The sequence below is a fragment of the Dendrobates tinctorius genome, unplaced genomic scaffold (assembly GCF_039654945.1).
Source record: "Dendrobates tinctorius isolate UK_male_01 unplaced genomic scaffold, ASM3965494v1 ptg000231l, whole genome shotgun sequence".
Classification (NCBI taxonomy): Eukaryota; Metazoa; Chordata; class Amphibia; order Anura; family Dendrobatidae; genus Dendrobates; species Dendrobates tinctorius.
Window position 1 is genome coordinate 4,508,792 of NW_027361898.1, and position 13,976 is coordinate 4,522,767.

Genomic DNA, 13,976 nt, shown 5'->3' on the forward strand with positions numbered 1-13,976 from the left:
TTTTGTTTCCTATTAGTTATAGGCCTGTACACAACTCTCATAGGAAACTGATAGTGACTGGAACGCCCAGCATATAGCTACGGCTACTGTTTCTGATACCTGCGGCGAGTGAGTATGTCCGGACATCCCCTGTAAACGCTCCCAGTATGCCGAGACCACGGCTGGTCATGCGTCCATTGGTATATTGCTCCTGGAAACCTAGTGGGATACAACTGCTTCCTTGTGCCCACCACTGCCTGCTGAGACTGTGTAAAAAGTGCCACTTTCTTATCACCCTACAGGGCAGCCGTGCACCCCGTGAGGCTAAGTCTGTCAAGAAACTCTGCAAGCATTGTCATCAGTTTTCTGTGTTACCCGGGGGTCTAGGGGGTGGCTACCACCCAACTGCTTGCAGAGCTAGAGCCTCTAATGTGAAGTGCCAGCACCTTCTCACACTGTAAGACTGAACTGATCCCAGCGGCCACAATACATACTGTATATATCTGCCATGGAGGTCTGATACATGCTTGCACCTGTTAGAAGGATTGGGGTCCCCTTCTGCCCATTCACATTCCTCATGACCGCCTTTCTAAGTTGAAACACAAGGCTCAAGAGACCCCTATCCTGCCAATATGTAGGGGTCCCAGAGGTGGCCACTCAATGCACTGCCTGTACTTACCTGTGCCTGCTCCTCAGCGCCTCCTCTCTGGCATGGAGAATACAAGTCTGTGACCAGAAGGTTGGGGGGTCATAATAAGCTGTATGCAGTCCATTCCCTGACTGCAATCAGACTGCATTTTTGTCTTTTTGGCATAAATATCCAAATGCAATTGACCCTATAACACCACGATGGGATTGGGATATTTAAAACTGGTGCAAAAATCACAGAACGGAGCAGCTATGAAATGATGGGCGCTCTCCAAACACCATGAGTGCCCATCAGCCTACAGGAAAGCAAAATGTAACAATAATGAGAAGTGGAGTCTGTACCTGGTGCATCATAGTCATATGCTAATGCAGGCCCCTCCTTCCTAATTTAAATATGCAAATGAGGAGCCAGCATACGTGATGCTGGAAGGCCTCCGGTAAGGGTGCGCTCGCTGCTGAACGCCAGCGGGGTGATCTCATCATTGCCTTCCCTCGTAGTCAGTATTCACAGGATCGCGCTCTAGACCGGAGGTAATGTATACATAAAACATCTGAGCGCTCACAAAATTGAGTTGAAACGTCGGGCAAGATTGCTCCTGAAGTGAGACTCGGATGAGATTCACAACCAGAATTAAAATGATGCTTTACAAGACTGGAAGAGACAGGCGGCAGACAGGAGAGCAGCCGGGCGAGAGCACTCGTTACCGAGGAAAGCCCTGTAACAAACCCTCCGTGCTGAGAAGCATTAGGCCCATACAAGGTTCCAGCCTCTACATAAAAGGACTAATTGTTCCAATCCAGTGACAGCAAGCAGAGGTGTTGACATTTGTGTGAAATTGAGGTACAACTTCTAACAAACCTTTAGAAATGAGTCCGGTAATCCACAGCAGCCAATCAGGTGTTAGCGATAACTATCCCGCTGTGATCAGATTGGCTGGTGAGGATGAGACCGGCTCTGCTCAGGGTCCTGTTCACTATATGTCAGGGCTGTTACCTGTTGGGTATATAGCCGGCATCGGACAGCAGGGCAGCCTGCTCTGCGTCTCTGGGGAACCCGTGTAGCACCCAGCCACGGGTGGCACAGTCCAGTCTGCTGAGCCGATCACCCAACATCCGCAGCACAAGGCTGTCCGGCACTGCAGAGGGACAAAAGAGAAAGTAAGAGAGAGACAGAGAAAGGCAGAGAGCACAGAAAGGAAGAGAGAAAGGGAGAGTGAATTAGAGAAGGGGAGAGAGATCGAGAAAGGAGAAAGACAGCAAGAAAGGGAGCGAGACAGAGAAAGACAGAAAGGGAGAGAGCCAAAGAAAGAGAGGGAGAGAGAAAAAGACTAAGAAAGACACAAAAAGAAAAATGGAAAAAATAGAGAGAGCACGTCAGTATTCAATATCCAGCAGCAACGTGTCCACAATGTCCCGACAATCCTGTGTGATACTGTCTGCTGAACCATGCATCTAATCCTATCCTGTGCAATACTGAAAACCTCAAAAAGAGGAAAAAATCCTCCAAAAAATTCTGAAACAAAGCAGACAGGCCTAAATGCATCTGCACTAATACAGGGTGCAGCGGACCCAAGTAAAATGGCAGCTGCACAGGTGCATAAATACCAAATGAAACAGCCAGCCTACAATCAGGGATTGGCCGTGTGGCACACCAGTGCAGAAAAAATAATCCGCATGTGGCAGTGTTCACACAGGGAATGCAGGGCTTCTGGTTCACAGCCTTTTTTTGTGCACTTTTTATATTTCTTTCAGGGTGCAGTTGGGCCCAAATGGTTCTGCAAACTTGTGGCCTCTCTTCACACGGGATGCATTCTAGTTGGCACTGGGCAGCCCCCCTATATGGTGTTACTAAGAGGTTGTGAACCATAAGCCCTGCGTGAACATTGCCACATGCGGATTACTTTTTCTGCACTGGTGTACCACACGGCCAATCCCTGATTGTAGGCTGGCTGTTTCATTTGGTATTTTTTGCACCTGTGCAGCTGCCATTTTACTTGGGTCCGTTACACCCTGTATTAGTGCAGATGCATTTAGGCCTGTCTGCTTTGTATCTGAATTTTTTTGGAGGATTTTTTCCTCTTTTTGAGGTCTTCATGTTAGAGTAGGACTGGAAAGTGTAAGGAACTTTGACGCAGTTTGTCAGCTTCCGTATTAAGGCCTTAATATCAACCAATACCTTACATATATTGCTATGTTTTTTGTGCACTTTTTATATTTCTTTCAGGGTGCAGTTGGGCCCAAATGGTTCTGTAAACTTGTGGCCTCTGTTCACACGGGATGCATTCTAGTTGGCACTGGGCAGCCCCCCATATATGGTGTTACTAAGAGGCTGTAACACTGGTGTACCACACGGCCAATCCCCGATTGTAGGCTGGCTGTTTCATTTGGTATTTATGCACCTGTGCAGCTGCCATTTTACTTGGGTCCGCTGCACCCTGGATTAGTGCAGATGCATTTAGGCCTGTCTGGTTTGTTTCAGAATCCTGTGTAATACTGTATGCTGAGCCGTGTATCTAATCCCATCCTGTGTGTTATTGTCTGCTGATCTGTGTATCTATCTAATCCTCTCCTGTATAGTCTGCTGAGCTGTGTATCTATTCCTATTCTGTGTGATACTGTCTGCTGACCTGTGTATCTAATCCTATCCTGTGATACTGCCTGCTGAGCCGTGTATCTAATCCTATCGTGTGTGATACTGTCTGCTGAGCCGTGTATCTAATCCCATCCTGTGTGATACTGACTGCTGAGCCGTGTATCTAATCCTATCGTGTGTGATACTGTCTGCTGAGCTGTGTATCTAATCCTATCCTGTGTGATACTGACTGCTGAGCTGTGTATCTAATCCTCTCCTGTATGATACAGTCTGCTGAGCTGTGTATCTATTCCTATTCTGTGTGATACTGTCTGCTGACCTGTGTATCTAATCCTATCCTGTGTGATAGGATTAGATACACGGCTCAGCAGACTATCACACAGGGTAGGATTAGATACACAGGTCAGCAGACAGTATCGCACAGAATAGGAATAGATACACAGCTCAGCAGACTGTATCATACAGGAGAGGATTAGATACACAGCTCAGCAGTCAGTATCACACAGGATAGGATTAGATACACGGCTCAGCAGACAGTATCACACAGGATAGGATTAGACACACGGCTCAGCAGTCAGTATCACACACGATAGGATTAGATACACGGCTCAGCAGACAGTATCACACACGATAGGATTAGATACACGGCTCAGCAGACTATCGTGTGTGATACTGTCTGCTGAGCCGTGTATCTAATCCTATCCTGTGTGATACTGTCTGCTGAGCTGTGTATCTAATCCTCTCCTGTATGATACAGTCTGCTGAGCTGTGTATCTATTCCTATTCTGTGTGATACTGTCTGCTGACCTGTGTATCTAATCCTATCCTGTGTGATAGGATTAGATACACGGCTCAGCAGACTATCACACAGGATAGGATTAGATACACAGGTCAGCAGACAGTATCGCACAGAATAGGAATAGATACACAGCTCAGCAGACTGTATCATACAGGAGAGGATTAGATACACAGCTCAGCAGTCAGTATCACACAGGATAGGATTAGATACACGGCTCAGCAGACAGTATCACACAGGATAGGATTAGACACACGGCTCAGCAGTCAGTATCACACACGATAGGATTAGATACACGGCTCAGCAGACAGTATCACACACGATAGGATTAGATACACGGCTCAGCAGACTATCGAGTGTGATACTGTCTGCTGAGCCGTGTATCTAATCCTATCCTGTGTGATACTGTCTGCTGAGCTGTGTATCTAATCCTATCCTGTGTGATACTGTCTGCTGAGCCGTGTATCTAAGCTTCTCGTGTGTGATACACGCTCTATATACACAGTCTTGTGTAGTTGGAGGTACACAGGCAGGGATTTGGGGCACACTCCTCTCCTCCTCCCTGGCGCACTCTTCACCCTACAGTGATCCCTGGTGTCTATCTCTACAGCTGCCCACCTGTACTGGGTGCCTGCCAGCACCTGATGTTTGTGTGCTGCCATCTGCAGGTTGCTCTGGTGAACTGAAGCCTCTGCATCTGGAGGGGTCAACAATGCAATAGACAATTCAAGTGCGACTGTAATTGCAGCGAAGGGGAACATATGGCAGCAAAATGTCTATCGCCACAGTTTACGCTTTGATTTATCCTCCAGCTTCGCTATAAAAGGGACGTGTACCTACAACAGTGTGACCATCGGCGGAAAACTGCTTGTAATGCTGCAGCAAGTGTTCCCCTTGTTTTTATTAGTCATATGCACTGGCAGGGACTCCGAGGAAGAGCCACCGTGGAGCTCAAGAGGTGCCAACCTCTGCTGGCAGGGATCAGGCTAGGGTACAGATTAGCGATAATGACCCTCCCTTATTGACAGCCTGACTACTGGTCATGTTATCTTTGATTGGGGATTTTTTTTCCTTCTGATTTAGTTTTTTTTCTTATTTAATTGATACGAATAAATAGTGATTTACGTGTATAATCTGTGAGTTTAGCTCCCGGAGGAGGAAGAAGCGGGTGACAATCAGCTATAAATGTTTGGCTTTTCTATCCACAGACCATCGGTGGCTGCAGCTAGTCACTTGTATAAGAGATTGGCCAATTGCAGCTGAAGGTAAGAGCTGGTGATGGGGGTCCGAAGACCCCTCCGCAGTTATAGATGGACAGGATGGGATGTGGAAGCTGCTCCTCTGATGGGTGATGTATTTGTAGGGTATGCAGAGGCTGCACTACGGGGCATAACTACAGCGGGTACAGAAGTGGACACTTTACACCGGCGAGGACATTGTGTCTGAAGGGGCCCCTCGGCCATATAAGAGGGCAGCAGCATTTTAATAGATGTAGAGGTCGTATCCAAGGGCATCTCTGCTATTTCAGAGGACAGCAACATTAAAGGAATTCTCCCTATCCAAAGTAAAGATGATAAATGTATGGTTGCTGTGGGGGTCCGGCTGCTGAGATCCCCACCTTTCCCAGAGGGCCAGAGTCTGTCCTGTGATTGGAGCGGTACTGAGCATGTGACAGTGAACAGTCGCACATGTTCAGCTCCACTCCATTCACAAAGGAGACTTTAGATGTCCCATTCTCAGGATCGGTGGTCTAGGTAGCTGGATCCCCAGTGGTCACTGTTTGAATGCTATTATTATATATGGTTTTCCTGGGACATCCCCTTAAGGCTATGTGCACACGCAGCGGATTTTGCAAAATCCGCAGGTCAAAAGACCTGCGGTTTACCTGCGGATTAGCCCTGCGGTTTCACACCTCCCAATGGATAAGGTGTGAAACTGCTGCGGATTCCACACAAACAATTGACATGCTGCGGATTGTAACCCGGAGCAAATCCGCAGCATGTGCACAGCGGTTTTTGTTTTTCATAGATTATAATGGTACTGTACAACGCAGCAGAATCCGCAGCGTGTGTACATACCCTCAACAATGGCTGTGATACTTATTGAGTGTAACAGCTACAGAGCAGCGTTCTCCCGCCCGACTCTTGTATGCTGGGATTTGTAGCTTTTGGTGGAGACCACTGGTACAAAGAGAGCAGTGGTTGCATCTGACAGGGGCCCTAGGAGCCCCTCTGTCCATGCAGTGCCATGACTTCTAATACTTGGGTTGCAGAAGTTTTTTTTTTTTTTTTTGCTTTCATATTAACCCACCCTGATGCCATATTGCTGCGGTCCCTTATAGGGACCAGAATTCAGATTAACCCTTTCCTTAGCTATACGGTCAGTGACCGAATACATAATAAGTAGGTCTTCCCATATACGGTATTTGGGGTTATATAAAAGGTGGGAAATGAGAGTAACGGGCTGTTTTCCACTTTTTCCTTTCCCTCCCATATATATTTTATATATATATATATATATATATATATATATATATATGCAGTTACGTATATATAAAGGGATTTGCACTGCAGGGCTCTGAAATCTATTGAAAAATTAAACCCAACACATAGAAAGTGTCCTATTTCCACTTCAAAAGCTGAGAAGCAACCAAGCTCTTCCAAACTCATCTTCAAACGCCTGGCGCCCTAGAAAGTTTCCAAATAAAAAAAAAAGGAAAATAAGGTTTTTTGTTTTTTTTTAAAGTCTCTTGTTCCCCCAAGCGCTGTAGCCGTTACTGGAGCTGCTGTCTCTCCTTCTGCTAATTATACCCCTGTGTGCCTATTAATCAACTGGTAAATTATTTACACAGCCGAGTGCTGTTTGCAGCTCATACACCCACAGTATGGAGCGGGAGAGGGTCCCCACTGAGCCCCCCCATCACTGGCTACAGACGCTTTCTTCTTTCTCATCCTTCTGCTCCCCCCCCCAACAACAACTATCAAACGCATCTGGGGGGAAAAACTTCACAGTGTGAGCCTGCAAGGTCAAAAGGGCTGCTAAAATGAGGGAAGTGGAAGAGGGCATGCTGTGGGCGCAGGACCTTGGATGGGGCACTTAGCGGGTTAGGAAGCAAAACATGAGCGAACGCTGCAAAGAGGAAAATCATAAACAAGGAGACATTTCTGCAGAGACTTCCTGATTATCAGTGCACAGTCTGCAATGTTCCCTTAACCCTTTTTTTACCAGACATCGGGGTAAGTAGAGGTGCCCGTCAGATATAAAGGTGCCCATAAACATTAGATGCAAAGAAGGTGCCCGTACTCATTAGATGAAAGAAGGTGCCCATACACATTAGATGTAAAGGAAGGTGTCCGTACACATCAGATGTAAAGAAGGTGCCCGTACTCATTAGATGAAAGAAGGTGCCCGTACACATTAGATGAAAGAAGGTGCCCGGTCACATTAGATGTAAAGAAGGTGCCCACACACTAGATGTAAAGAAGGTGCCCGTACACATTAGATGAAAGAAGGTGCCCGTACACATTAGATGAAAGAAGGTGCCCGTACACATTAGATGAAAGAAGGTGCCTGTACACATTAGATGAAAGAAGGTGCCCGGTCACATTAGATGTAAAGAAGGTGCCCACACACTAGATGTAAAGAAGGTGCCCGTACACATTAGATGAAAGAAGGTGCCCGTACACATTAGATGAAAGAAGGTGCCCGTACACATTAGATGTAAAGAAGGTGCCCGTACACATTAGATGAAAGAAGGTGCCCGTACACATTAGATGAAAGAAGGTGCCTGTACACATCAGATGAAAGAAGGTGCCTGTACACATCAGATGTAAGACGGTGCCCGTACACATTAGATGTAAAGGAAGGTGTCCGTACACATTAGATGTAAAGAAGGTGCCCGTACTCATTAGATGAAAGAAGGTGCCCGTACACATTAGATGAAAGAAGGTGCCCGGTCACATTAGATGTAAAGAAGGTGCCCACACACTAGATGTAAAGAAGGTGCCCGTACACATTAGATGAAAGAAGGTGCCCGTACACATTAGATGAAAGAAGGTGCCCGTACACATTAGATGAAAGAAGGTGCCTGTACACATTAGATGAAAGAAGGTGCCCGGTCACATTAGATGTAAAGAAGGTGCCCACACACTAGATGTAAAGAAGGTGCCCGTACACATTAGATGAAAGAAGGTGCCCGTACACATTAGATGAAAGAAGGTGCCCGTACACATTAGATGTAAAGAAGGTGCCCGTACACATTAGATGAAAGAAGGTGCCCGTACACATTAGATGAAAGAAGGTGCCCGTACACATTAGATGAAAGAAGGTGCCCGTACACATTAGATGAAAGAAGGTGCCTGTACACATTAGATGAAAGAAGGTGCCTGTACACATCAGATGTAAGACGGTGCCCGTACACATTAGATGTAAAGGAAGGTGTCCGTACACATTAGATGTAAAGAAGGTGCCCGTACACATTAGATGTAAAGAAGGTGCCCGTACACATTAGATGTAAAGGAAGGTGTCCGTACACATCAGATGTAAAGTTGCCCGTACACATTAGATGAAAGAAGGTGCCTGTACACATCAGATGTAAAGAAGGTGCCCGTACACATTAGATGAAAGAAGGTGCCCGTACACATTAGATGAAAGAAGGTGCCCGTACACATCAGATGTAAGAAGGTGCCCGTACACATTAGATGTAAAGGAAGGTGTCCGTACACATCAGATGTAAAGTTGCCCGTACACATTAGATGAAAGAAGGTGCCTGTACACATCAGATGTAAAGAAGGTGCCCGTACACATTAGATGAAAGAAGGTGCCCGTACACATTAGATGTAAAGAAGGTGCCCGTACACATTAGATGTAAAGAAGGTGCCCGTACACATTAGATGTAAAGAAGGTGCCCGTACACATTAGATGTAAAGGAAGGTGTCCGTACACATCAGATGTAAAGTTGCCCGTACACATTAGATGAAAGAAGGTGCCTGTACACATCAGATGTAAAGAAGGTGCCCGTACACATTAGATGAAAGAAGGTGCCCGTACACATTAGATGAAAGAAGGTGCCCGTACACATCAGATGTAAGAAGGTGCCCGTACACATTAGATGTAAAGGAAGGTGTCCGTACACATCAGATGTAAAGTTGCCCGTACACATTAGATGAAAGAAGGTGCCTGTACACATCAGATGTAAAGAAGGTGCCCGTACACATTAGATGAAAGAAGGTGTCCGTACACATTAGATGTAAAGAAGGTGCCCGTACACATTAGATGTAAAGAAGGTGCCCGTACACATTAGATGTAAAGGAAGGTGTCCGTACACATCAGATGTAAAGTTGCCCGTACACATTAGATGAAAGAAGGTGCCTGTACACATTAGATGAAAGAAGGTGCCCGTACACATTAGATGAAAGAAGGTGCCCGTACACATCAGATGTAAGAAGGTGCCCATACACATTAGATGTAAAGGAAGGTGTCCGTACACATTAGATGTAAAGAAGGTGCCCGTACACATTAGATGTAAAGAAGGTGCCCGTACACATTAGATGTAAAGGAAGGTGCCCGGTCACATTAGATGTAAAGAAGGTGCCCACACACTAGATGTAAAGAAGGTGCCCGTACACATTAGATGAAAGAAGGTGCCCGTACACATTAGATGAAAGAAGGTGCCCGTACACATTAGATGTAAAGGAAGGTACCCGTTCACATTAGATGTAAAGAAGGTGCCCATACACATTAGATGAAAGAGGTGCCCGTACACATCAGATGAAAGAAGGTGTCCGTACACATTAGATGTAAAGGAAGGTGTCCGTACACATTAGATGTAAAGAAGGTGCCCACACACTAGATGTAAAGAAGGTGCCCGTACACATTAGATGTAAAGGAAGGTACCCGTTCACATTAGATGTAAAGAAGGTGCCCATACACATAAGGCCTGTTTCACACTTTTTTCACAGTTTTTTGTGTCAGTCAAAATACGCCAAAATGGCGGAAAGCGGATCCGTTGCTAAACTGATTTGAATGGATGCCACCGGACCGTTTTTTTGACGGATCCGATGAATGAAGAATTTTAAAGGAACCGTAGCCCGGGGAGGGGAGAGAGAGAGAATTTTTTCTGTCCGCCAGAAATGATTTCAGGGTTAAATTTCCGGCTGACTTCCTTCCTCCGGGCATGCGCACTCTAAAATGCGGATCCTGCAGCAAAAAAAACCCTTGCAAGGTCCGTCCGGGCATGTCGGCGGACGCAAAAAATTTGGCGGATCCGCAAAAAAACGGATCCAACGGATGGCCATCTGTCAAGATCCGCCGGTAATGCATCTCATTGGGGAAAAAACGGATCCGCCAAAAAAAAAATGGCGGATCCGTTTTTTTTTTTTTTTTAAAAACGGCGGATTTTGACTGATGGTCAAAAACGGAAGTGTGAAACAGGCCTTAGATGTAAAGGAAGGTGTCCGTTCACATTAGCTGTAAAGAAGGTGCCCGGTCACATTAGATGTAAAGAAGGTGCTTGCACACATTAGATGTAAAAGGAAGGTGCCCACACACTAGAGGTAAAGAAGGTGCCCACACACTAGAGGTAAAGAAGGTGCCCACACACATTAGATGTAAAGAAGGTGCCCGTACACATGATATGAAAGAAGGTGCCCGTACACGAGATGTAAAGAAGGTGCCCACACACTAGAGGTAAAGAAGGTGCCCACACACATGAGGTGTAAAGAAGGTGCCCGTACACATGATATGAAAGAAGGTGCCCGTACACATGAGATGTAAAGAAGGTGCCCACACACTAGAGGTAAAGAAGGTGCCCACACACATGAGATGTAAAGAAGGTGCCCGTACACATGAGATGTAAAGAAGGTGCCCGTACACATTAGATGAAAGAAGGTGCCCACACACATGAGATGTAAAGAAGGTGCCCACACACATGAGATGTAAAGAAGGTGCCCGTACACATGAGATGTAAAGAAGGTGCCCGTACACATGAGATGTAAAGAAGGTGCCCGTACACATTAGATGAAAGAAGGTGCCCACACACATGAGATGTAAAGAAGGTGCCCACACACTAGAGGTAAAGAAGGTGCCCACACACTAGAGGTAAAGAAGGTGCCCACACACATGAGATGTAAAGAAGGTGCCCGTACACATTAGATGAAAGAAGGTGCCCACACACATGAGAGGTAAAGAAGGTGCCCACACACATGAGATGTAAAGAAGGTGCCCACACACATGAGATGTAAAGAAGGTGCCCGTACACATTAGATGAAAGAAGGTGCCCGTACACATGAGAGGTAAAGAAGGTGCCCACACACATGAGAGGTAAAGAAGGTGCCCACACACATGAGATGTAAAGAAGGTGCCCACACACATGAGATGTAAAGAAGGTGCCCACACACATGAGATGTAAAGAAGGTGCCCGTACACATTAGATGAAAGAAGGTGCCCGTACACATCAGATGTAAAGAAGATGCCTGTATACAGAAAATGTAAAGGTGTCTGTATACTGAACAGAAGAGAAAAGTTGTCTGAGCCCCACTCACATACCAGCAGGACGGGCTGACTATGTAACCTGTAAGGAGGCATGTTGACTTTCCTAGCAGAAGTTATAGGGGAAGGAAGAATTTCACAGGCTGAATTACAACATGCCCAATCTTTTGCTCTTACAGGTGAAACGCTATCCCCAAAGGTGTCTAGTAGCAGCATCCTATCCTTTCCCCAGTTAAAAGACCTATGTGCTCAGTCAAACTGAGCGTACATGTGTGGGGAGGTAAGCAGGAGGTGTATGACCAGCTTTAGTCATCCAAACTAGATGATGTGGGTGAGATTAGTTAACCATCCAAAGTGAATCTGACTCTCCACTGACTGAGGGAAATGAAGACCGGACATGTAGGATTTCCATATGCCCGATCTTTTGCTTCTGCAGGAGATAACCGGTGCCAGAGGTACAAGCTTCACAGTCCTGGTGGTGTGGGTAATAATGTGACCCCACCAGTGTATTCACCGCATACAAACCTTGCTGTTCATTCTCGATGTACGGTTCAATGAGCAGTCCGATTTTCGTCTGGTCGGCCACAGCTTCCTTCAGGACCTGACCACAGGAAACTGTCAATGCAGAGTAATGACAGGTAAGGATGCCTGTATCTAGGGCACAGAAATATTTCTGGGGGGCCAGTGTTCCTGAGAGTACACCTGACGGCGGGCATAATAAATGGTAGCTGTACGTAATGTCTGAGTGTGTGCACCTCCAGGTTTCGTGCCGGGGTGTGCGTAATAATCATATTCCGTATTACAGCAGAATATTAGCGTGGACTAGGAGCGGTCGGTATACAGTATATCTATACACTAGGAAGGACAGGGTCTTCTCTCCTGGGGTCCCATATCCAGAAATGTAAATCAACAGCCGCGGAGACACCATCACATGTTTCTCAACGCAAGCAATGACTAGCCAGGTCTTTCCCCGGGAAGGAACAACCACGGGAAGGGCAGTCTCCAATGAAGGAAACCACCTATGCCAAAACATGGTATCCATCCACAGACAGCTGTTTCGGGGTATTGCCCCTCATCAGTGTGGAGTAGGAAACTGGCTAGTAGGAGCAATGCCTAGTGAAAGGCTATGAACATAAGGATGAGTGACCTCATGGAGATCAACATCCAACACTGCGGAGACACCATCACATGTTTCTCAACGCAGTGATCTAGAGCAATGCCCCCATCCCTTATGGGAAATATGCAAAAGCATGTAAATCAACAGCCGCGGAGACACCATCACATGTTTCTCAACGCAAGCAATGACTAGCCAGGTCTTTCCCCGGGAAGGAACAACCACGGGAAGGGCAGTCTCCAATGAAGGAAACCACCTATGCCAAAACATGGTATCCATCCACAGACAGCTGTTTCGGGGTATTGCCCCTCATCAGTGTGGAGTAGGAAACTGGCTAGTAGGAGCAATGCCTAGTGAAAGGCTATGAACATAAGGATGAGTGACCTCATGGAGATCAACATCCAACACTGCGGAGACACCATCACATGTTTCTCAACGCAGTGATCTAGAGCAATGCCCCCATCCCTTATGGGAAATATGCAAAAGCATGTAAATCAACAGCCGCGGAGACACCATCACATGTTTCTCAACGCAAGCAATGACTAGCCAGGTCTTTCCCCGGGAAGGAACAACCACGGGAAGGGCAGTCTCCAATGAAGGAAACCACCTATGCCAAAACATGGTATCCATCCACAGACAGCTGTTTCGGGGTATTGCCCCTCATCAGTGTGGAGTAGGAAACTGGCTAGTAGGAGCAATGCCTAGTGAAAGGCTATGAACATAAGGATGAGTGACCTCATGGAGATCAACATCCAACACTGCGGAGACACCATCACATGTTTCTCAACGCAGTGATCTAGAGCAATGCCCCCATCCCTTATGGGAAATATGCAAAAGCATGTAAATCAACAGCCGCGGAGACACCATCACATGTTTCTCAACGCAAGCAATGACTAGCCAGGTCTTTCCCCGGGAAGGAACAACCACGGGAAGGGCAGTCTCCAATGAAGGAAACCACCTATGCCAAAACATGGTATCCATCCACAGACAGCTGTTTCGGGGTATTGCCCCTCATCAGTGTGGAGTAGGAAACTGGCTAGTAGGAGCAATGCCTAGTGAAAGGCTATGAACATAAGGATGAGTGACCTCATGGAGATCAACATCCAACACTGCGGAGACACCATCACATGTTTCTCAACGCAGTGATCTAGAGCAATGCCCCCATCCCTTATGGGAAATATGCAAAAGCATGTAAATCAACAGCCGCGGAGACACCATCACATGTTTCTCAACGCAAGCAATGACTAGCCAGGTCTTTCCCCGGGAAGGAACAACCACGGGAAGGGCAGTCTCCAATGAAGGAAACCACCTATGCCAAAACATGGTATCCATCCACAGACAGCTGTTTCGGGGTATTG

General features: G+C 46.5%; 1 protein-coding gene across 7 annotated transcripts in view; it reads right to left on the minus strand.

Annotated features, from left to right (window-relative positions):
- The window catches only part of AK8 (adenylate kinase 8), a 111,750-nt gene that overhangs the window by 30,496 nt on the left and 67,278 nt on the right, over nucleotides 1-13,976 (minus strand). For 6 of the 7 annotated variants that reach the window (XM_073555983.1, XM_073555985.1, XM_073555987.1 and 3 more), the window contains 2 exons: nucleotides 12,030-12,119; nucleotides 1,622-1,763 (listed from right to left, as the gene is read on the minus strand). In XM_073555983.1, coding sequence (XP_073412084.1) covers nucleotides 1,622-1,763; nucleotides 12,030-12,119 — 232 coding nt within the window. The remainder of the gene's footprint in view (nucleotides 1-1,621; nucleotides 1,764-12,029; nucleotides 12,120-13,976) is intronic. The other variant, XM_073555984.1, reaches the window with a different exon arrangement.